This window comes from Electrona antarctica, assembly GCF_951216825.1.
Source record: "Electrona antarctica genome assembly, chromosome: 21".
NCBI classification, from domain to species: Eukaryota; Metazoa; Chordata; class Actinopteri; order Myctophiformes; family Myctophidae; genus Electrona; species Electrona antarctica.
The window spans coordinates 18,562,692-18,587,344 of record NC_136802.1 but is presented as its reverse complement, the minus strand read 5'-3'; the positions used below and the strand labels follow the sequence as shown (position 1 = coordinate 18,587,344).

The 24,653-nt window shown below is 43.7% G+C and overlaps 1 protein-coding gene across 1 annotated transcript; it reads right to left on the bottom strand.

The window, feature by feature from the left end:
- dvl2 (dishevelled segment polarity protein 2) lies at positions 1-24,023 on the bottom strand. The gene is made up of 15 exons (XM_079491194.1): positions 23,435-24,023; positions 19,707-19,776; positions 17,584-17,735; positions 13,801-13,913; positions 12,981-13,110; positions 11,662-11,752; positions 10,734-10,803; positions 10,151-10,290; positions 9,417-9,493; positions 9,220-9,287; positions 8,669-8,803; positions 7,492-7,623; positions 6,450-6,626; positions 4,026-4,250; positions 1-2,334 (listed from the first exon to the last, which is right to left on the bottom strand). Exons 1-15 carry the CDS (start codon positions 23,593-23,595, stop codon positions 1,766-1,768), a joined length of 2,310 nt encoding a protein of 769 aa, XP_079347320.1. The 5' UTR covers positions 23,596-24,023; the 3' UTR covers positions 1-1,765.
- Positions 24,024-24,653: the final 630 nt, after the last annotated feature.

The following is a 24,653-nucleotide window of genomic DNA, read 5'->3' as shown; positions in this document are numbered from 1 at the left end:
TCAGTATATATCAAATTTATTCTCAAATACACAAACAAAAGGTGATGATATGAAAATCAAACAATGTGACATTGTCAATTTCATTACTTTGAAATGCTGACTCTTCATTTAGCACCTTTATGGGTCGGTTATACATGATCTATATATAGTCACTCATACGAAAATGAAATGGATGAATAATGCGGGTCAGTAACATACAACATATGAAATAGGGAGCTGGGTCATTTGGATCACAGTTATTTGAAGAAATACATTAACATGTAATCCCAAAGTACCGCTTTAGGCGTCCTCTCTCACCACACAAGTACCTTTACAACTCCTCAGTCCCATATAGAACAACATGGTACAGTACTCTTCACAATAACAGTCTTTTGACAGCTAGGTCTAGAGACAGTGATTACTAAACACAAGATTGCCTGTCATTCTTGGACCTAAATTCTTTCACATTTGGAGTCACTATTCTGTAGTGTTGCATTTACACGAAGAGTAGTACTGTAGTTATATACAAATAAGTTCATTGAAAATTGCTGGGACACACAAAAAAAATACAAGTTCATTTGTGTACCATCGGAAGTGAAATAGTCTTATAAAACCGTGAAAAATAAGGCACTCTGAGACTCATGATTTACATTGGTAATGCCGACATGTCTGGCAAACTAATGCACAAACATGCTTTGATGATCGCCTCCATTTCAAATAACTGTGCTTGGCACCCTCTAGTGTTGAAGTGTGGTCAGTGTGCTTCCGTGTTTGGCAGGTCTAAGGTGATGTTGGACAATGAACACTGACTTGAGATCAATCACCTTTCTTAAAATCATACATTTGTTTTTTTTGGGGAGTGTAAAACAGAGCCTACGGACACTTGGGTCATATTTGGCCATAAACTGATTCATCAAAGAAATACCACAACCGTTTGCTTTTCCTAGCCGGCTGATGGGAGGGAAAACATGTTGCTTACTGCTTGGACATCTTGCAAACCTGGTCGCTAACAGACATGCCCCGTCTGGTTGGAAGCCAGAGAGCCAAGTGACCAGATACATTACAGTGGACATCAATCACTTCACCGCTTTGTTGACTTGTTTACAAGATTATACATTATAAAGTGGTTAGTGTGTGTTTCTGCACTTAGGCTTGAAGGAGCAATCTTTACAATTCATGCTAGATGGAAACGGGGAAATGGCAAAATGTTGCATATCGCTGCTGTCGGGCAGAAACCTTGTAACTTTTGATATTTTTTCATGAATTAATGTGATACTTCGTCATACAACAGAGACGCATACATATAGCTAAAATAGCCGATCTACAAGCTCACACTACATAGCATCGCAGTGTGTTGTGATATTGTAGTTCTGCTATTTTAGAAAATATCTTAAAGTGAAAGTGGTTAAGTCTGTGGGTTTTATAAATATTTAACCAATGAAAAGTATTAACAAGAGCTTGCAACTAAATAATAACTACATTGGATCCATTGGAACACAGGCTATTTTTAATTTCCTGAAAAGTAACAGTTATGAACAAGGTTTCCACCCCCAACAGCGTCATGGCAACATATAGTCACTGTAAACTAATTTTAAATTTAATAATTTTCTTTCTTAAATCTTAAACCCTGTTCTCACCAAATTTGTAACACATGACCCCAATCCAATCAGCCCTTGTGAAATCAAAAGCTACCACCTGACACTCGGCCATTAACACAAGTGGAAATCACACACCTGACTGACTGACACCGGGACAAAAGAAACACCCAACCTCCTCCCTACTCCAACTACATGACATCCACAAAGAACTCGCTGGGGTTGCCCATGGCCAGGTGGAACGACTGGCGCGAAGCGGTCAGCTCCGGAGGTACAGAGCCTAGGTCACGGGTTGGGGGGGCACCGGGAGGTCCTCCCGCATTGGAGGGTGGCGGCAGCAGGGCCGGGTGGAGGGCGCCTCCGAGCATCTGCTGGGCGAGGGGGTGAGGGTGTGGGCCCCCCATGCCCGGGTGCGGTTGCTGGGGCACCATCATCACCATCATGGGGTTGTATTGCAGCGGGATCCCGGGCGGGTAGGGCGACATGTGGGGCGGCTGGGGCATGCGGTGGTGATGTGAGCGCTGCGAGGAGGCGTGGCTGTGCTCGCTGGGCGTTGCCGAGCCGTGGCCCCGCCTCAGGCTGCTGCGAGTCGAGTATTCAGATTCGCTGCCGCTGCCAGAGCGAGAGTCAGCGCCTCCCCCTTCTCCAGCCCCACCAGAGGGAGACTTCTCTCCTCCTCCTCCCCCCACGGTGCTGCCTGGTCCTTTACTGCTGCGACGCCGCTCACCCTCGCTCCTCGTCGAGCCGCTGCTCCGGCTCCCTGCACACACAAACACACAGCTCTGTGAATGCATGGATTAAGCAAAATAAAATCTCACGACTGAAAAATGTTGCTATGCCAAGTCCTAATATGTAATTTGTGAAACAGTGTGAAAGGAGCCACCACACACTAGCGCCATGTGTCCTACACACTTAACACAATGTAATGTAAAATGATGTTTTGGTAGCCATACAGCTAACCAGTTGAAGAAATTGTAGTTTGAGGTGTTAACGATTGTGGTTATGAAATAACCAAGATCATTAGGGCTTTCTTGAAGACTGAAATAACTAATAATCAAAAATAGGCTATCTATAAGCTTACTGTGCAGGAGGATGCTATACACACACACACACACACACACACACACACACACACACCAGTCTTAATAGTGGTGCCAGGTCACGGCAGAAACATCTAAAATCTGAAACATTCATCTATAAGCTTACAACATGTCACTGCGACACGTTGCAAGCTTGTAGATAGTCTATTTTTATTTTTTATTTTTTTAATGTTTTTTTTGTGGCTTTCGCCTTTATTCTACTTTTTTTTACGGAGGGACAGACAGTAGGCTGACAGGAAATGGGGAGAGAGATGGGGGGGAAGACATGCAGCAAAGGCCGTCGGGATCGGGAGTCGAACCCACGGCACACCGCCAGACTGGATCGCCAGCCAAGGTGCCCGGACCAATGAGCCACGGCCCAGGCGATAGTCTATTTTTTGTTCAGGACACACTTCCATAGAAGACATGCTGACTTCTATGAAATCCAAATGACTAAAATCAGTCGTGGCGACTGAGAACTTGAATCCATGTGTGAATGGAATGGAGCCATGGAGTTTCCTGGACACATTTCCAAAGATTTTTACCCATAGGAGTTTTTATTCATAAAGAAAATAAGGTCTGTGTTTAAAGATTGTGTAAGTGATAATTAAAACAAAATGCTTTTATTTTTACATGGTGATAGTATTCAGTGCAATAGTTCAGTCACAGGGCTCTCTCCAAAACTTTAGTGAACAGAACACACTTTCAGGTGGGTTGCTAATTTCATCCACTCCGGAGAGAGAACCCATTTATCAGCTTCAATTTGATAGTGTTCCAGTTCCAATTTTGTCTGCTTATTTGTTTCGTCACTTCCAATTTCACATTTTTATCCTGATTTGATCAAATTGGTATCCCAACTGGAAAATGTATTTTTTCTTCACTACAGCTGGAGAAACAAGGAGACCCCTATTACTGAATAAACAATCACAAAATGGAGCTATTTGCTACTTATTTTGAAGCAATCGTTTACTTTCCTTTTGTAGCTTAAAACATCGTAACAAGTGTGCCATTTGGGGACATCATCTTGTTGAACAAAAAGTGCCAAGATCATAAGCCTGTGTTTGCTACACAGCATATTTTCTTAATATATCTAAAGCCCAGCATAGAAATGTCATTGCAAATCTGTGGTGTGAAACCACTACAGAAAGACGTAATCCCTGTATCACTCTGTCTGGAGACAACACAGCTTATACTTTGTTAGTACACTACACACCTGTATCTGTCAGGGCAGAACTGGTCAGGCTCAGGAATATCATGTACTAGGTTGAACTCACCGGGTTGTGATCTTGTAGATCGGCTAATTTCGGTGAAGACATCTGATATAGACTATAGAGGGGAACAAATATAGGTTTTAAGTGGTTTTAAAGCTCACCTTCGCTGTGTTGACTGCCAGTGCTGCCGGGGGTGTAGCTGTAGCTGGTGAGCTCATGGTAAGGCGGTGGTTGACTGGAGTAAGGGTGTGTGGGGTAGGGCTGGTACGGGAAGGTGGCCATCATGGGCCACGGAGAGGCCCCAGGGAGCGGCAAGGGGGCAAGGGTGTCCTGGTCCGAAGCCCCACTGGAGCCATCGTTGTCATTAAGGGATAGATTGGCCATGTCTGGGAGGGATGGGAGATGGTGGAAGATTAATGAGGGACATGAAGAAGAAGAGAAAAAAAAGGAAATATGTGGTTTCTCTTCAACAAGATCAGCAAGCAACCAAGAATACTTTTGTAGACATAAGCTACAACACTGCTAAAGCTACAAAAAAGTGCTTTGTGGTTAGAATTTTAAAGTACAACATAGACACTAACAATAAAAATGTTGTTTCTCCAAATCGTCGCTGTCGAGCAATCACCTTGTATGTCCAAAACAGTTAGTGTTGCAATGGATTCAAAGTCATATTATTTAGTCACAAGATCTTAAACTTAAAATGTTCAGAAATAGCTTATCTACAGGTTCACAACACAATGCGTTTATGCAAGATGTAAGGTTCCTGCACAACACAATTATACAGTCATCTTGCACAAGCACAAGCCTGTCACCAGAGGTCAGACCGCAGCTGCAGCCTAGACGTACTCCAGGAACAAACCGTGTCAAACGGCACTCGACTTGTGACCTCTTGGTCACAGAATTTTCTTTTGTAAACAACAAACAACCCCAGGGTGCATCTTCTTGATTTAGGGGCTACTTTGCTTGCATTTAACAACTTAAACCCTTTAGTCTAGCGAAATGAAACCGACATGAGTTACAAACTTACAACTGTACTTGGACAGATTATTTCCGTCTAAACCGAATCTCTTTGCCATAAAGAGCTGATCTACAAATTCAAAACACGCTGCATCGCGATGCATTTTGAGCTGGTAGATCTGCTATTTTTGGCAAATGTTCATCACTGTCACAAGCTAACAGTGTGCGTCTTCTGCGTCAGGAAATGCAGAATTTGAAAGCTGCACTGTAGTAGATAATCTATGCATGTAACACAACATTTGTTCTTGTGAAGTAGTTTTGTTGTTAATGGCAGGGGTCGACAATAGCGTTGGCTCGGTGGCCCGGATGTACTTTCCAGATCGTCTGGGCCATTACAAGTTATCATATACTGGCCCGGTTTGGCCAGTGGAAAAAATGCCTTGAAAATGAAATAAGTCTAATTTCACATTAATGTGCAATAACTGCAAGCCAATAAACCAATCAACAGCAATGTCAGTATTGGTCTTCATTTCTAATTCAGTTGCCAATAATTTAACTATAAGCCAGGTTTTTAAGACCTATTGTCTTATTGCTATAAAATTAATGCTAAAAACAAATTCTACATGCATTTAAAAAAGAGCTTCTGACGAATGTTCTGGGCCAGTGGTTATAATGGTGGGGCCAGTGATCTTGAAAATCCACAGGCCCGGAGGGCCAGTGCCAAATTTCCCTTAATGTCTACCCCTGAATGGTGAATATTATAAAGATCACCATGTCAGTTTAGAGACACCACGGTAAACTGGCCACTGCCTTGCCTAAATAGTTCACAAAAGTGAAAGTCATTAAGGTCCCATTCACACTGTGATTGGGGGGTGAAGTTGCATGATTCTTGCATTTGCATTTGTCACCCACAGCAGGGTGCACACTTACAGCGCTAGCATTTATTGACAAATTGTGATATAATTCACGCCAGCATTTTTCCCTGTTCAGCTCTTATTTTGAAGAGCCAAAATCTAGACCGGATGTTGTGAACTTATGTTGGGTTGTGTGACGAATGATGCTGTATCGTTCCATGTTTGCCGCGGGTGCTGCTTTAACATAGTCTACGCGGGGCCCTGGAATAAACCTTGTTTTGACCAAAAATGCAATCTGGGACAAGGAATAGGAGATACAGGCGATTGAAAGAAACAGATAGAATGGGTGATTATGGCCACGATGATTTTAATGCTGCGATCCTGTGTTATTGACAGCACCAGCTAGCAACCCGATGCTAACGTAAGTAGCATTATGACTCGATCGATCGAAAGTGCTATAAAAGGCACAATTGCCATTGATCTACGGCAATGGCGTTGAGGGTTTTATTAAATAATGAGCTTTAATTGACGTAGATCTCGGCCAATGACGCTATAAGTGTTAAATGCGATTGCATTCACACCTGCGGTGATCCGCACTCTGGTGCGCTTTGAAGCAAAGCAAAACCTGTGTATTTATACACGGTTGAGAGTGGGAACAAAATAAAGTGTAAAGCGCTCCTGTTCACACATTATGCTAATATGGAACACTGCGAGTCGCTCAACAGCTTTCAGTGCAAGCAGGAAAAGGAAAGGGGCTTAAATTGAGTTACTTACAGTTCTCACAGTCGCTGAAGTCTCCGAAGATGTAGTAGCACTGCTCAGAGAAGGTGATCTTGTTGACGGTGTGTCGGATGAAGCCGGCCTTCAGCAGGTTGCTGGCGTACTTCCTGGCTTCGCGGCGGTCCTGGAAGCCCTCGATGTGGTGGTACAACCACTCAACTACATCTGAGCCTGGATGTGCAAACATGAGACAGTTGGAAATACAAACATGCATGGTGGGCAACTGGGCCTTTGGTAATTCATTGCACACCTCTACAAAATGTAACTGCATTGCTAAACAGTTATACAACAGCACATCTTTACGAAAAGCACTAGATTCCACCACTAGATCTAGAGAGCAGTAATATATCATATGATATTCATAAGACCCATACAGAGACAATGCTATATTAGGTCGATCTGCTTCCTAAGCCTCTCAATAAATTCTGACCCAATCCTATTTGACCAATAAAAGAGATTGTGACTTCATATCAAAATCAAATAAAAACAAATGTATTGATTCTACTTCCAAGTGAAATTCAACTGTATGAGATGGCATAGAATCAAAGAATAGAAACACAATACAGACCGTTTACAATAAGTACCTCTACAGATATGCATAAATTGATGTGTTGTTAATCATAAACACAAGTGTGTGTGTGTGTGTATACAGTATATATGATGCAAAAATGGACAGGCATGTAATGTACCCTAACTATTGCATGTGATCCACCATCATGTGATTCAATTTTAACCAATAACATCTCCTGTCAAACTGCCCGTCGCATTTATACTCTGTGGGGATTTAACAGTCACATGCTCTTGATTCCTGGAGAATAATGCCAGCACTGTGCACACGCGCGCGCACACACGCGCACACACGCACACGCACACACACACACACACACACACACACACACACACACACACACACACACACACACACACACACACACACACACACACACACACACACACACACACACACACACACACACTTCCATGCACCTAACGGCACAGTTAACAGTCAGGCTGGCTGTTCTCTCTGACGTCTTACCGAGGAAGGCATTGGGGATGGTGATTTTAAGCCACATTCGATCCCTGACCTCTAGTCCAGACTCTGGGGAAGCCATGGCCTTGGCAACCGAGGCCATGTCAGAGTGCAGCGACAGGTTGAAGTCATCAAAGCCTAGAGAGGGGGAAAGGAGGGGAACGAGACAGATGGGAAGGTCGTGTTTATAAAGGCAGACAGAGGAATAAGAGCGAGAGGTGTCAAAATTAGGAGCCGCAAAAGAATGCAAAGCCTGAAAATAATGAGGGGATGATGAGATTAAGTGGCTAAAAGGAAAGAATGGAAATCCAATGCGGAGATCAAAGAAGGGCAGAGAGCGAGGCAGACGTCGTTTATCACATGAAAGAGTTGTTAGCTAGGGACAGAAGGAGAAAGACACAGTGAAAGGCGATTCTCGTGCCAAGGTCGCTGACAGAGATACCTGGCAGCTCACAACAATGGGCAAGATATACGTTCAAGCGTCCAATGGCAACCCGACAGACAGGCGGACAGACAATGAACCCAGACAAAGGTGCAGAAACAGAACATGGATTGGATATAGCCGTGTACCAAAACAAAGACAATGTATCCACCTGTTTCAGCGGGAATGTACTGGGGCTCCTTGTGTGTGTGATTCACTTCCTTCAGCCAGTGTTGCCATGTCTGCTTATTATAAGCCACCTTTGGCTTGTTTTTCAGTAAAGTAGCTTGTAAATAATCGTTGCTGGTTGTGTATTTTTGGGCTTGTTTCTAAAGTGTACAGTAGTTGCTTATTTGGGCTTGTGTCACGGACTCCCATACAAGATTTGTGTTGTCATAATGTTTAAAACAATATTCAAAATATTTCAATTTATTCTTAATACTTTTGAGAAACAAACGTGTCGCTGTTGAGCTTGTAGATCTGCTATTATCATTTGTGCTTGTTGTCACAGACCTGGCCGCTTGTTTCTCTTGCAATATCTGGCAACAATGGTCACAGCAGCAACAGGAAGTAGCCGCTTCCAGACAGTCGCTTCAACAAGATGCATCTTACAGCAGGCTCTCTTCGTGTGCTGTAAGCTGCATCTTGCATCTTCGTGACTCTACTGTGTGGGAGTACCCAGAGGAAGATATGCACGCAACAAAACGCAATGGCTAAGGTAGGACTCGTAGGAGGTGGTAGGAGGGTATGGGTGCTGCTTACGCTCGGTCTCGGTGACTGAAGAGGAGGAAGTGATGGTGCTGAGAGAAGAGCTGCCTGGGTATGGAGGGTAGGCCCCCGTCAGAGCCACCGAGTGGCTGACCCACGCTGCCGGGTCTATGGGCCGGATCGGCTCATCTAAACTCACACATACACACAAAAGAAAATGACGCTTGGTCTTTTATTACCGGTCAGTTACTGCATAATCGCAATAGTCATAATCGTTTGCATGTTCAAACATTAAATGTTTGAACATGCTAAATGTTCTACATTGAAATAAATACTAAACAAATTTTGTTTAATAGTATTTATAATAGTTTTATACTTAAAAAAAGGTTTATATAGCGGAAATAGCCGATCTACAAGTGCTTCGGGGCACATTGTGAGATTGTAGATCGGCTATTTCCACAATATAAACCTTTTTTTTAAGTATAAAACTATTAAATATGTCAGTCATTACTTGTATATTTAGGCTATTTGCCATATCTGTGCAACTTTTGTTGCAGTATGCAGTAGTCAAAAACTAGGAGGCTGTGTTTAGCTGTAGTACTCACTGCGAGGCAAGGTGAAGTACCCCTGCGGGGAGGGGTCCCAGCACTTAGCCACTGTCAGGATAATAGGCCTGGAAAACACAGTGAGGATCAGAATCATCATTAACCGACGATTAAGTAAGGTCCTGTCAGCAAATGTAAACTCTGACAGGCCGTCATTCATTAAACATTAGTAATAAATGCAGAAGCCAACCACTCACCCTGGTTTGTGTACGATCTCCCGCAGTACCCGTACCGCGTCGTCATTACTCATGTTCTCAAAGTTGATGTCGTTGACCTGAGAGGGAGTAAGGAATAAAAAGCAAACTCTGAGCTGGCAGACCAAAGAGGTGTTTTTGTTTGCTTTGACAGCAGAAGACCAATAGGTTGGAGTAAGGCCATTGTACTCTATGCCACGGTACGATACGGTAAATGAAACATCTAATCAACAGAAATGTGATTTCATTTGACTCTGGAACACAACAAACATTTTGTCCGTCATGAAGCTGGGAATAAAGATTTTGAATATGCGGTTCTTACAGAGTGTAAAGCCCTGCAACTCCTTGCAACCAAACTGTTGTGACTCGCTAGTAGACGCATGTAGACGCAGGTGGTTTGGGCTTAAAAGCCCACCAATGGGTCGAGACGCAAGAAAAAGGTTTTAACGTTCGTTCCAGTAGTGTGTCATGTTGCACGTCGGCGCATAGTGCCATATGTCGCCGCAAGTCCACCCAAGTGATTCAATTCAATGGTTGCTTGCACCTACATGTGTCTACTTGCAACAGTTTGGTTGCAAGGAGTTGCATGGTGTGGTTTGGGCTTTTAATACAACTCAGCACTTTATTTATATAACCACTTATTAAACACTGAGCAACTATGTCGAAAATAGACAATCTACAAGCTCACAAATTATCAGGCTTAGCTAGTACATATACGTGTCCGTCTTTGTCCTCACCTGCAGCAGCATGTCCCCAGGCTCGATGCGTCCATCTGCAGCCACCGCCCCTCCCTTCATGATGGAGCCGATGTAAATGCCCCCGTCACCCCGCTCGTTGCTCTGGCCCACAATGCTGATGCCCAGGAAGTTGTACTTTTCTATGGAGATGGAACACAATGGAACAGTGTTGGTGGGCAAAATAAGACCCACTGCATTAAGTGCCAGTCACGCTTTCAACAGCAGAACTACGTACAACACGAGTGTCACACTTTCAACTGAATTACTACGAGTAGAGCATAAATACTGGGTGCTCTATGAAGAAAAACAATTGTATGCAGCTCGTACAGAACGGGAACAAAAGCATTATGAGAAAGTATGTCCAAAAAATAACTCGAGTGATATTATAGGCACCCCGCCCATAGAGCAGGAAAAGGGCGTGGTTAAACAGCTTTTATTAGCACAGCTAAATCCATTAAAGAGCCAACATGTTACACCCCTCAACATCAACAACAAATCCACTGGTCCTTTATCGAATTATCGATTACTGCACTGCTGCACTGACATTCAAACATGAAGAGCAACACAATATGAGCCTACTGACCCATGTTGAGAGTGACGGTGATGATGTTGAGGGACATTGTGGAGTCTGTTACACTGCTGAAGGATGAAGCCTGAAATCAATGGCATAAGCACAATTGCCACACAACACAATGATTTACAAACACAATAAAAACACCAACATAACTCGTTGCCAGAACTACTATTCTTTATCCACTTTTACAAGTGGTGGATAATTTAGCGTGCCAATGTGCTGGCTCAAAGGGTGTAATGTGAAAAGAAAAAAATAAATGAAAATCATAAAAACGACATACTATAGTCCCGGGTTTTTGACCACATTCTATAGTATGTCGTTTTTCATGGTTTTCAAGATGAAAATCATGAAAAAATGACATGCTATAGTCCATGGTTTTCGACGACATACTATAGTATGTCATTTTTCATGATGTTCGACAATGAAAAAACAACATACGGTTAAAGAAACCCAAGGGCCTCTTCTTTTTGAGGGGCGCTAGGCCCTCCTATGACCACACCATAGCGATGATTTGATTGGCTGAGCAAAGTACATATTGAAGATAAAAGTGAGGGCAGAAAAGTATGATGATGTATGATAAGAGCGGCCCTCACTTCATACGGGTATGATTTTTGAGGGGCGCTAGCAAATGCCATTGACAATGAAAGGAGAACTAATGTTTGTGTTGTCTAAACAAACATTAAAAATGCCATTGACAATGAAGGGAGAACTAATGTTTGTGTTGTCTGAACAAACATTAAAAATGCCATTGACAATGAACGGAGAATTTACGTCATAGGTGTCTGTGCAAATCGCCATATGTATGTCGGTGGGTTAAGGGACCACCATTCTTGATGATGTACGATGATTAGAGCACCCCTCACTTCACACGGGTGTGAGTTTTAAGTTCATGTACAAGGAAGCATTTCCACTAGCTAGTATAGGGGGCTGCACTCACCCTCTCCAGGCGAGGGGGGCGTTGTTTCCTGCGTCTGCGGTGGCGTTTGAGAAGCCTGGAGGCTGTGCTTTGTTCTGTTGAGCTGCTGAACCTACAAGTTTAACAAAGGGTCAAAGGTCAATGGAGAACGACGCAGACCTAAACCTTTAATGGGAATCCACAGTACCTTTACCGCCCCAGCTTTTTTTTCACAAACTTTGTGTGTTTGGATCCCAGAGACATTAACGGTCACTGTCGGTTCCTAATAAAAAAAGGACGCTGTAATGGAGGTTTTAGAGCAGTGAAATAAGACAGACCGGTTCATGAGAAATTATATTTGAGGGCACATAAATGGCTGAAATAGAATTTTGTATTTTTGAGTGGTGCAAACCACTCCAACAACTGGCTTTGTACCCGTGTACCCGTGTTTGTTCGTACCAAAAAAACGAGCATGGTTGCTATGGTTAGCAACCAAAAAACGAGCATGGTTGCTATGGTTAGTATGTGACGTCACTGACATCACAGATACAGATAGTTGCACCACTCAGTTCACACGGGTGTGATTTTCCTCAAATCTCATACCTGATTTAGTCCTTTATTGATTTAATGCTTTTACTTCTATGTTACCTAAGCTTTTAGCGTTTACATTTAAGGCTCCCTTAGGTCTACCTCCTGGCTGAATCGTAGATCCTTTAAGCTCTTAAGGTTAAAGTCTCAAGGGCCATTCTGGAATCTAGGTTAAAGAACAAAGGTGAACTGAACTTTGCCATCCTTGTCCCTGCTTTGGGACACAATTAGCTGTGGGAATGCTTTTTAAACCCATATTTTATTTAATGTCTATTTATTTTTCACCTTTCTTAAAGCATTTTAACAGCTTTTGAGGGCTATACACAGTCTGTTATTTAGACTTTTCTTTTCCCTACAAAGTTTGATTTCATTAAGATCATGAACATTGTTCACCAGTTGTTCCACAATCAAACATCTGTTAACACCCCAAACTCCCGGGGTTATTTAATCCATTAAATCATAGCGCCCAGCGATTTATAGCAGCGGAGCACTATAAATATCACCTGGTCCATTTTGTGATGGACCAGGTGATATCCCGGGGGTGTGGCTGAAGTAGCTTGATGTAGCCAAAACTCTCAATGCGATCGACAACGGGAGGTATGATTAATTCCAACACGACTAGCGACGGGACCGCGATGGGCCGTCTAACACATAATATTTTCTTAGAATTGGACGGAATGATTTAGATCAAGATTTATTTACGTTTTAAAAATGTCGATCTCGTCGGCTAAAATGGGGGGGGAACATTTTCGATGACGTTCCTCAGACCTCACCTGCTCATGGTGTCGTCGTCTTCAGAGTCACAAAAGCTGGTGGTGTCCAGCTCGCTGCTCATCACCGTGGTGGAGCTCTCGTAGCCCGCTAGGTGGCGCTCCAAGCGGGTCTGGCCATTCATCCGTGGCCCTGAGAAGACACAGAAGAGAAAGAGAGGATTAGCGATGCAACAGTTAATTGAACAAATTGATTTACTCGATTATATAAAAAAAACATAATTATTTTATTTGAATGAATTTATCGTTTTTTTCTTCTTTTACATAAAAACATATCGGTTATGCCTGTGGAGCTCTAAACTTAATTTAGTTGCTTTTGTGTAAAAACAATGACAATAAAGTACTTATCTTATCTATATTTTGCACAACACCATTGTATGTAGTATTATATAATAGGGCTTAAATGAATTCATCCAACTAAAACAATATTAAAAATATCCTGCATCGATTAATTTATGCATGAAACAATATGAACGATTATTCGAAAAAGTAATCGACTGAATAATCACACACGCACGAATAAAAAGGTGTAGCCCTCAACAGGATCATCGCCAAAAGTTTCATGTTTGCCAATACGGAAGTTTCATGTTCGCTCATGTCAGCATCTGTTGTGCAGTTCCAAAAATAAAACAAGCACTCTGATGAAGCACATTCAAAAATCTCCTCCTCATTCCCTGATCATATCACTGTACTGAATGAATCACTGCACTGGATGGGAGCGTGTGCCAGATCTTGATTGAGTTTTGTCTTCAATGAGTTCTCGGATGCTATCTGAGCGCATGGCGGTGGTGGCAGTGCGTCATGTTGACTGGTTCTTTCTCACCGTGTTGTTGTTCCATATTCTCTCTGTGCCTCGGCCTCTCTCTCCTGAAGGAGACAACAGACTCGGTCTCTGTCTGGTCATCCAGGGTCTCCACACTGCCCGCTGCATTGGGACTGTAATACACAGAGAGGAGAAGAGACCAATATCAAATCAGACTCAGAAATTCCCACTGAAGTTACTTACTAGTTCATACATGGGCAACTTAACCCATTCAGGCCTGACGTCGAAATAAAAAAAACGTTCGCTCTGAAAGAATATATATTCAAAGATTTGTGCCGCATTTTTACGATTTTTCAAAAATAGCAGACCTACAAGTTCATAGCGCGCCACTCGGTGGCGCGCTATGAGCTTGTAGATCTGCTATTTTTCAATAGCTAAAGTATAACATAATGCTTAGTTAAAACACCAAAAGGGGTTCCTGCCCAAAATGGGTTAAAAGCTATAATATGACACAGATGCGTCCTCAGGTCTAAATGGATTAATGCAGCCCGCAGGTTAATATTCCGAATATTGATATTTTATTGAATTCAGCTGTTGCTACAATTCCAAAAATGCAAACATGACCTGCTTTAATTACTTTGGTCTAAATTAGTAGTATGTTAGCATGTTGTGAGTAGTACTAGTATTAAAATGCTATTGTCTTTTTTTTATGTTGAATGTATTTGTATTTAGGCTGTAACGAAGACTCTCACTTCTATTCATATCAGGAGTTGGTAATTGGACATTTAGTCCCCATATATGGGGATATTTCGACGGTCGGACTATATGACATATCCGACTAGCACGTTGGGTTATATGACATATGACGTGTCTAGTATGACAAATTCTATATTTGGTCCGGGTTGACCTAGTGCTGATATCAGATGGATATCCTGGTTTAAGTTCTAGTTGGACACCACTGCAGCGGGTCCTAACCCAGACAACCAGCATCAGAGCTATGAGCTATTTTAGATTTAGTTCATGAAGTTAACATAACTAATAACTATAAGTAAAGGCATTTGAAATTAAGGCCCGCCAGGAACATAGGAATATAGACACGTAGAATCTTGTAGCCTGCCACACCCGGAAAAGCCGTTTTAACAGCGATGTATTCATTAATGCATGTTTTAATACGATCGTATCGAAATCTACCGCTCGTTGGCTTTTGTTATGCTTCTGAGCCAATGGCCGCGGCCATTTTGAAGATGCGCGCGCATCCACTTACATTGCCTGCTCTGTTTTCAGACGGCTTTATCTCACAGAAGCGACATTGCAGGGGTCGCTTTGTCCCAGACAAGCGTTTTCAACGGCCTGTAGCAGGCGCTGTGATACTCGCGGTCCACTTTTTCCACCACCGACCGAGAGAACAAGCACCAGCTTCGTCAACACACACGGAATGGTTTCATAGTAAAATGCGATTACGGATATTTGGCTCTTCAAAGTAAGTGTCACGCGCGATAAAACCCTGGCAGGACGCGACGGAGGGATTAAATAATGGTAGCGGTAAATGGGTTAAATCAAAATGTTACTTTCATGATTCCAATTAAAAAATAGCAACAAAAAAATGAAAATTTGCAAGGACAGTAATATGCAATGTGGCCCTCTGGAGTGAGTGTGGAAATAGTCATCGTCATCGTCAAAGTTGCCCACCCCTGTACTAGTTACCACTCCATTATCCGTTAATACTACTGTATTTTCTACATGCTCACAACAAGCCTCATGACTGGATTGCATCCAGAGACTGTAGAATTTAAATCCCCAATGTCAACGGACTGGACCACTTTCCACCTATGAAATCCGATTTTTACGGCATGGCACGAAAGAGGTGAGCTGTCTAGAGAAGCTTGTTCGTCTATGTCCCGCGCCGTATTTCCTGTCCTTGTGACCATTCGCCGGAAGCTAATCTCACTAACTAACCACTACACCAATCAGCGCCAATTGCAATATTTGTAGTGCAGCTGCAGGAGTTTAGTAGGAGTATTTTTCAGTAGATACTAGAACATAAAACGTAGCATAATCATAAGCACTGTTGAACAGAATTCTGGAAATTCTGGCTAACCAAATAGCAGTGATCAATGTAGCAGTAACCAAAAGTATCAGTATCCCCCCCCCAAAAAAAGAAATGGTGATTACATCTCATCACAAAATAAATTAACCCCTCCCAAAGACAGCTGATAAATACTGAAGGCATGAGACTCTACGAGTGTGGAATATTTTTTCTAAGCATACTTTCTTGACCGGGGTCTCCCAAGGGTCTACCCTTGGCCCCCTCCTCGGTTCAATTATGACATACATGTATTACACCTAATTCTCGCATACCCACGGGATGCTAGGGTTCAATACCACATTCCTATAAACCTCACAGGGCATTTCATATGGCCCAGAACATGACATCATACATGACATCAGCCCCTACAAAGAGAAGCAGCGAGCGACTGACACCAGTGCTGAGTGGAAGAGCAGTAAGGCATTGGTTCTCATTGTCGCATCCGGGGACCGCCCTTGGTCAAATGGGCCGTTAAGGGTCTGTTACCCAGAGAGTACAAACGGGAACCAAATGGACCCATTACTCAAGATTTAAATAAACGCAGAGGACTTTACAGAGTAGATCGGGGTCCCAGAGATAAAACTAGATTATGATCTCACACAGGGTTCCATGGCCCAAACAAAGCCTATCAAATTTGGGGTCCTTGAAATTCAAAAAGTTGAACTTTAACTCACCCAAGGCCACTAAAACCCCCGGGCGCTGTTGCTATTGCCACCTCGGCCATTTCCGGTCCCACAAAAATAGCTAGCAACCGTCCGCTAAAGCTAATGTGATGAACGTCTTTTAAGAGTCTTTAGGAGCATTAATATTTTACCCACACGGTAACCAGGATTTAGGATCGAGGCACTAAACATAGTCGCTTTGTTCATCCAGCTCCATCTGAGCCTTAATTCCGAGATAAAGGGCTATAAGCATCAGCGTCCCATTGTGCATGTCGCCATCAGGCAAAACACATTGAGCACAGATCTGCCGATTGACCGAGAGCCCTGCCTGCGTTGAGGTAAATATGATCGAGACTAGTATTAATTCATAGAAAGTTCAAAAAGGCGTGTCTGAGTGAGTTAAGGGGGTTTGTACATTTTGTTGACAGATTGCTTCGGAGGCCGTTCCCAGAGAAGGCTTCCGTTGGATGATGTGAGCTGGTGGCCCAGGCTGGAGATCAAGTTCATATAGGCTGTTGTGTCGGCCGCTAATGGCCGAGAACCTGATACTGGGTTGAATGAGGTAGGTGTTCTGGTGGTGGATACAGTAGCTACAGTATTATGACTGCTGCTGAAGGGTGTGGATGAGTGTTTTGAGGAGGAGCTGAATGGCACTTCTTTGTGTTGTCGACAGTCAATTGTGGCTTGCGGGTCTAAGCAACACCGTTCCCACCCCACTGTTCACATCCCAGAAAAGTCTCCAATGATCAACATCACAATCACTGCCTCAATTTCACCAACGCCTGTACGTGGTCTAGGTTGGCTGTCAAGTTCCATTTTCAAACTTGTTGTTTGCCGCAGTCTCTTGCTCATTATTATTAACCTCTTACACTTAGACCTATATAATTCTTTGACCAGAGTCCCCCAGGGGTCTACACTAGCGCCCCCTCCTTTTCACCCGCTACACTAAATCCCCCCATATTTACAAAGCATTTACCTCTTATTATAGATCTTACAGACACTGTGGCAGGTGGACAATAACATAAGATTAATTCTTCATCAGTGTGGAGAGAAAGCCAGAGTGCCTGCGTGCCGTGCATGCGTGCGTGTACTCACTGAAAGGATGGCGGCCTGGAGTCTCCAATGCCCCCGGTCCTCTCTGCAGGCGGAGGGGGCAAGGGTGGAGGAGGGGGCGAGGGCTGGGGCACCTCAGCAGGGGGGGGCACCACCGCGGGGAGCTCTGCTGCAGGACTGTCTGAAGATACCAACTGTGTGAGAGAGAGAGAGAGAGAGAGAGAGAGAGAGAGAGAGAGAGAGATTGAAACCAGAGCATGATGAGATTGAGGACAGAAGTGTTATGGGAAAATTTCACACGAAAGAGGTGAGAAGGTGGTGAAACAAATTGAGGTTGGAAGGGGGGGGAGGAATAGGTTGAGAGAATGGTGGAGATAAAGAGAGGGGAGATGGTGGGGGAGGGGTAAGATGTCAATTACTTTGCCACACAAACATTGTTATTCTTTTCAGATGGGTGTCTCAAGGGCATATTGAAATGCTATACTACACTTAACCTGTCTCTCCACACACACACACACACACACACACACACACACACACACACACACACACACACACACACACACACACACACACACACACACACACACACACACACACACACACACACACACACACACACACACACACACACACACACACACACACACACACACACACGTTGTGGGTCTAATGACAGTCGGACCAATATTATGTCTCTGCAAGGTAACTTAGGTAATAAACACAGCGCTTAGCTAGGCAAGCATTTCATTCCCTCAAACTTACAGTTACAACCAAAAAGGGAAATACATGCATGAAATTAAATTATATCTATATCTATTCAATTGTATTACGTGTGCAAATGTTTTAATGCCCTTATCAACACATGGAGGGGAGCATTTCAAATCAAATGGAAAATTAGTGTTGAGCATTTGGGAATGTATGCGTCACACAACATTCATATTTCACATCAGGCTTGGCCTGGTAATATCAGAGGATTTCAGTTCAGATTTTTTTTTAAACTTCTTCTGAGCAGCACTGCTTTGCCAATTGGAATATATTCAACCTACGTAGATTAGACAGGCTAACACTCGCTCTCTTTTATTGAGTCAATAGTCTCTACTCCTTTCGTCCACTGCTAATGGCCTTGTGACTGGCGAACACTCGTCCTCTGAGATTAGCCTCCGTCCGTCTTGAAGTTGCAGATCACATATCAGTTCCCCTGGTACCCTCTCTTTGTTCCCCTTGTTTAATCCCTTCCCTCATTCTTATGCACTTAACAGATGCTTCAGCCCCGAGCCTGCTTATCTGGGCCAGGTCTCAATGTTTTGTCTCCACTTTAATGTAACCTGTAGGGTGGAGTACAGCAGACCTTCCGACAAAATCGGAAAAGGCTGAGCTTTTATCTGGCAGACGATGGCCGCACTGAAACTGACATGTTGTACTGCATATAAAACGTACTGCCCAACAACTTTACCGTACACTTGAACATTTTCTAGCGTTAATGAACTGATAAACCTCTACTCTTCTACTCCACTCACCCCTCGCTTGGTTCAGCTAGTGACTCCAGCCCCATTAGCTCCATATGTTCCATGAGCAGTCACACAGTAATGTGCATACTTCATAAAACATGTCATGGGTAGGGGAACTTTTGACGCCAATATAGTGCCCAGTACAGCTCTGCATTTCAACTTGGCGTTGCTAAGCCACACTTGGCCTTGTGGCTGTACATCTGAGGATACTTCACCCATGGATCTCCACAGTGCATTTTTCTATTGTTCCAACCTGGCTGCACTATAAAATCCGGGTCAGCGTGCTTTTATTGGGAAATCATTTCCAAGATTTATTTCAACAAATTGTACGCGGATATGTTGCATCTGAAAAGCATATACTTGTACCACTCGAGAAGGAGAAGCGATGATGTGGCACCATGAAATACAATATGAAGTTACTTTATTTGATGGCAGTTGATCAACTTGGCAAGATTTTTAGTGTTGGGGTGGTCTGGGCAAATGCACAAGAAAAACGTTTTCTATAAACAGCCGATAAATACTTTTATTTCCTATGACTTCTGAGACAAGGAACCCTGCTGTTGAGTTCTTTACCACCATTCAGACAATTCTGAATGAGTCCGCAGCCCTGCTCCCTCAAAGCTAAAATGACACTTCGTTTGCCATTTATCTTACCCATGACACCACTCTGCCGTTGAAGCATGGCAGCTTGGCGCTCTCATCTGAAATCTCTTCCTTCACCACCCTGAGAGAAAGAGAGAGAAACGAGTCAGTAACTAGAGTACACTGTTGGCATGAATCAACAGCATATATTAGGGTATAGAATAAACACTCGACTTGCTTGCCCCTGCGAATGAGCGGCGCCATACAAGTGGAATGTCTTCAACAGCAACACGCATGAAGCACACACACACACACACACACACACGTGGAGCATTTGTCCCACTTTTCTAAATTACTCAACATTACCACCAAAACTCACATACAAGCACACCGCCTGACAACAATATAACGTCTCAGAGACTGCCACTACTGGACGTAAACTCCAGCCTCTGACATCCACAACGCTATTCATTCCTCCAGTCCTCCCACGTCTTTCTTCATGTTCGTCGGGACAGTCAGACACACAGCCAGCCTCCTTGGCCATGTCATTTCCCCGCGGCAGCCGGCCACCATGTGATTACGGCAGTTTACTAGGACTAGGGCTGGGCACAAGTGCTACATAGAGGGACACTTAACTTCCCTGAGCGAAGCGCTTTTTCAGCTTCATTTGCCACTGTGCCTCCTCTTGTAATGTAAGCGAGCTGCTAGGGCAGCTGTTGAGTGCTGTTTTTTTGGGTGAGTGTTAGCATACGCCGAGATTGTTGTGGGAACTAGGGAGGGTTTGTAAATTGTTGCGGGAAAGCAGCCAGTGTGTATCCCTGTATCTTATGTATAGCGGTATGCGGGCCTGTGTGTAGAGGTGTAACTAAGCTGAGCTAATCGAACCAGCCAATTGATTATAAAAAAGAATCCATTTTAATGAAAGAATCGATTGTACAATGTGCTGTGGATGTTTTTATATTTTTGCACGCCAACAACGTATACAGGACTGTTGATCAGACCAAGTGATTTGGTAGATTGTAGAAGAATCAAGATTACTTACAAAAAAGTAATCAATAGAATTGAATAAACTCATAAAGTCTCTTCCCATTTATTTACCTCGTGATCTGCCCTCTCTCTTTCCACTCTCGCTCTTATGAGGGACTGTATCCAGAACGGAAGACACAGATGCAACATTCTACCCCCTAAGAGAGTAATTGTCTTCATACCTCAGCCCCAGTCTGCCAAACAAACAAGTGACTTCACTGTCCATTTCACACCAGCTCTAAAATGCATTGAACAACACACACACACACACACACACACACACACACACACACACACACACACACACACACACACACACACACACACACACACACACACACACACACACTCAGCCCTCAAATATGCTGTGTCCCACTGGAATTCTGAAACCTGAAATTCTTGCCCTGGCTCTAGCAATTTCCCCCCCTTCCTCAGGACCGTTAATCCCATTCCCCACACACCCCAAACAAACACACACACACAGACACACAGCCTCTCCCTCTCTCTAGCCCGTTCGCTAATCCTGCGAATACAATTCCCTGGCCACCCCACCAGTGAACATACACACACACACACACACACACACACACAGTGGCATGTCCAATACCTATACTTATACAGGGTTAGATACATGCACTACCCTATGCTTTCTCTCCCTCCATTCCTTGTTGAGTTTGCTGTAGACAGCCAGCAAATGGCCTCTGCCCAGGCCCAGACCGGGAATACACACACACACACACACACACACACACAGGTTCTGTCCTGGCCTGTTCTGTTCCGTGTATCTCCCCTTGCCACACACACAGTCCCAGCCGACAGCTGGTCTCATACTAGGGCAAATGAAAACACACACTATTACACTCCTGGCCGAGAGGGGGGGAAATATGTCGCCGCTTTGATTGGACAGCTGACTCAGAGCCATGTTCGAAAATGTTCATCTGAAGTCAGTTGGAGATAAGTCAGATGAAACCTAGGCTTGCAAGATATGTTAAGAACTGGGGACTCTTACTATTATTCTATAGTCACATCACCCCAGTGTCTTTGATAGTTGGACGTGGGTGGCTCTTTAGTCTTAAGTCTGAATGATTACTAGGTAATGTGAGCACAAATACATTGAAGTTAACACCCCCAGCGCAGTGGTGTGGCCAATGGCCATTCAGCCATATCATGGCATGTGTGATTGGCCTAACACCAATTTCTACAGGCAGCATTGCAGTAAATTCATCCATGGGTGTTAAGATTTGGCATTGTGTGCCCACGGCCTGCTGGCAAATGCCATCGGGAGAAAAGACATTATCTTCTCAAACTATATTTATATTAAACACTACAGGCTGTTCAAAATACAATACCGGTAATACAGAATACTAATAAGTAATAACTAAATAACTAATAAGTAGGAACTAAATAAGTAGTAGTAAGGTTGAAATCTCTATTTTGCAAGTAGAAATATATCTTGCAGGGTTAAAGTACCATCTGCTCATGTTGCCGCTTCACAAATCAATAGGTAGGTTTTGCATTCATCATAATGCATTTAACTATTTTATACTTATTTGACAGATACATCTGACTGAGGGTCTACCTTTCTCACTTGAGAAAAACCATGGCCTGGCTGTAAAGTTAAACCCATCTGACACAAAATAGATATTACCGCCCAATCCCATATTCCCCACTATTTATTCAGATTATTCACAGATCAGGTTAAAAACAGTCTCCCTCAAGCCCAGCCTACTCAAAAGCCAACGCTGCAGTTTCATCTGAGCTTTTTAGGTTTGATGTTGTGTTCCTTGGCTCCTTGGCATAGCCACGCTGGTGCCATCCAAAGAGGAAAATGGTAGGTTAATACTAATCCAGGAGTACAATGCATTTAACAGAAGCCTAAGGGTCTCGCAGGGTGAATTCACCACAAACATGCATTCCATTCCAGGAAAATGCACTGTTAGCTACAGCCACCAGAGGGGAAAAAAAGATTAATTGATAGAGGAGACAGCTATTTGAGGGCCAGAGTAGTCTCTCAGGCTGAGAGAAAGGAGAGGGAGGAAGCGAGTGAGAATAAGGAGAATGAAACTATGAAAGGGTGGCTGGCAGGCCAAAGTGTTAAAGGGAGACAAAACCCTGGCTCCTCTCCCGAGAGGAAGAAAAGCAGAGGATTTCACAAGATGATGGAGTGGGGTGGGAGGGGTGAGGATTAGGGAAAAGAAGAAACGCAGCTGAGAAAGAGGGAATGCATGTCTCCCACCATGTCCCATTGTAATGAGTAGGTTTCTTAAGAAATTGGAAAGACGTAACATCCATAATAAATCGTATGTGCCATGATGCATCTACCCTTAAGCCTGTTTAGCCCCAAGTCACAGGACTGATGATGCGTTGGGTTAATGGCCCCTAGTCGTATTGTTCTGGCTGATGTTTAGTCTGAGTGCAGTGTACAGCAGTCATTCACACACAAGACTACACCCCTCTCTCTCTGACATTTTCTCTCGCATTGTAATATAAACAAGACTCTAAACAAAACCATTCTACCTGGCTTTAAAGTGGCAAATTAACTATTAACGACACCGAAGGAGTAAATCATTTGTACCCAACTTTGGAACGTCTTTTCCTCGTTTCATTCCATATCATAGCCTTTTAAAAGGCTCTTTTGGACAGGCCCAGTTAGTTACAGAAAGTTTACAAGACATGCACACGGCTGTCGTGTCTTTTCCTCTTTTGTCGTCCATCATTTGCATGCAAACCAGCACAGCAAGCAGCTCTGTGTGAATCACTGCTCACTCACTCACCCGAAGTCCTGGTCCATAGACTTGAAGAAGAATTTGTAGTTGGGCTTGTTTAAGACCTGTTTAAAATCCAGCAAAGTGATATTTTCGGCAGGAATGGGTATCTTCACCAGATACGGTGTCTCCTCTTCGTCAATGTGGTATATTATTTTGGTTTCTGCCATGTCGACGTTCTTTGTTTGCTTTGTTTCTGCTGTTCCAAGCACAAAAAGGGAAGAAAAAAGAAGTGAGGCGAGGTGGTAGCTTCAATGCTGCTGGCTAGTTAGTTAGCAGCTAGGCGGCTAGCATCGAGAGAGACGAGCCGAAGAGGAGGTGAAGCGATGGCCACTGAGTGAGTTTTTTTTACTCCTCTGCTGCTCGCCACAAACCGACACGGTAAAAAAAAATTAAAAGCGCAAATAACGCTTCGTGGCGGAAAAACTCGCCCCCCCGACCACTATACGATCAAACTCGCATTTCCCCGTCTCCTTCTCGGGGGCTAAAAACGACCCACCACACGCTCCATTCACACGACCGTCCGACTCTACCAACATTAACTTTTCCCCCAACAAAAACACACAGGGGACGAGGGGGGAGGGAGGGAGGGAGGGAGGAGGAGGGGGTCGGGTCTGAAAAACTTTTCACCACTTTGCAGCAAGAAGCCAACGTAGCGGCGTCTGACGTACGTCCCCCCCACCCCCCTTACGTACACTCGTGTGAGCCCCCCCCACCTACTGCACCCCCTCCCACTAGGGCTGCACGATATGGACAACATTTTCGGTATTTAATTTATCATGCCAAATATTGCGATATCGATACGATATGCCAGGGGTAGTCAACATTAGGCACGTGTGGAGGGTGGTCACGCCGTCACGGGCACACTGGCATAAGTGAGTGAGAGATGATTTTTCTTTTCAATTTAAATATTACATTTAAATATTAAATGAAGTCCCCTTGCATGATACAAATTACATCCAGCACATAATTCTACATTCATTAGACTGACTGGGGAGAGAGTGCTAAGTGCTATTGGGTTCCCACATTTATTGTTATTTGATATTCTAAGTGTAGCAATAATGAAAACTAGCATGGATGGGATGTTGCTGGCTTTATATTGATATATTGGATATATCGCGATACCGTTGCCTTTTTGCGATACTGATATTGCGCATGTTCATACTTAATTGTGCAGCCTTACCCCACACAGGTGGCAGCGGTGGCCGAACGGATAGCGGCGCGGTCT

Coding starts and splice junctions, on each gene's coding strand:
- dvl2 (XM_079491194.1), bottom strand. CDS start 23,595: ATGGCAGAAACCAAAATAATATACCACATTGACGAAGAGGAGACACCG. Junction 13,914..17,583: donor TCCAGGCCGCCATCCTTTCA/GTGAGTACACGC, acceptor TGTGTATTACAG/TCCCAATGCAGCGGGCAGTG. Junction 11,753..12,980: donor GACGACGACACCATGAGCAG/GTGAGGTCTGAG, acceptor TTAAACTTGTAG/GTTCAGCAGCTCAACAGAAC.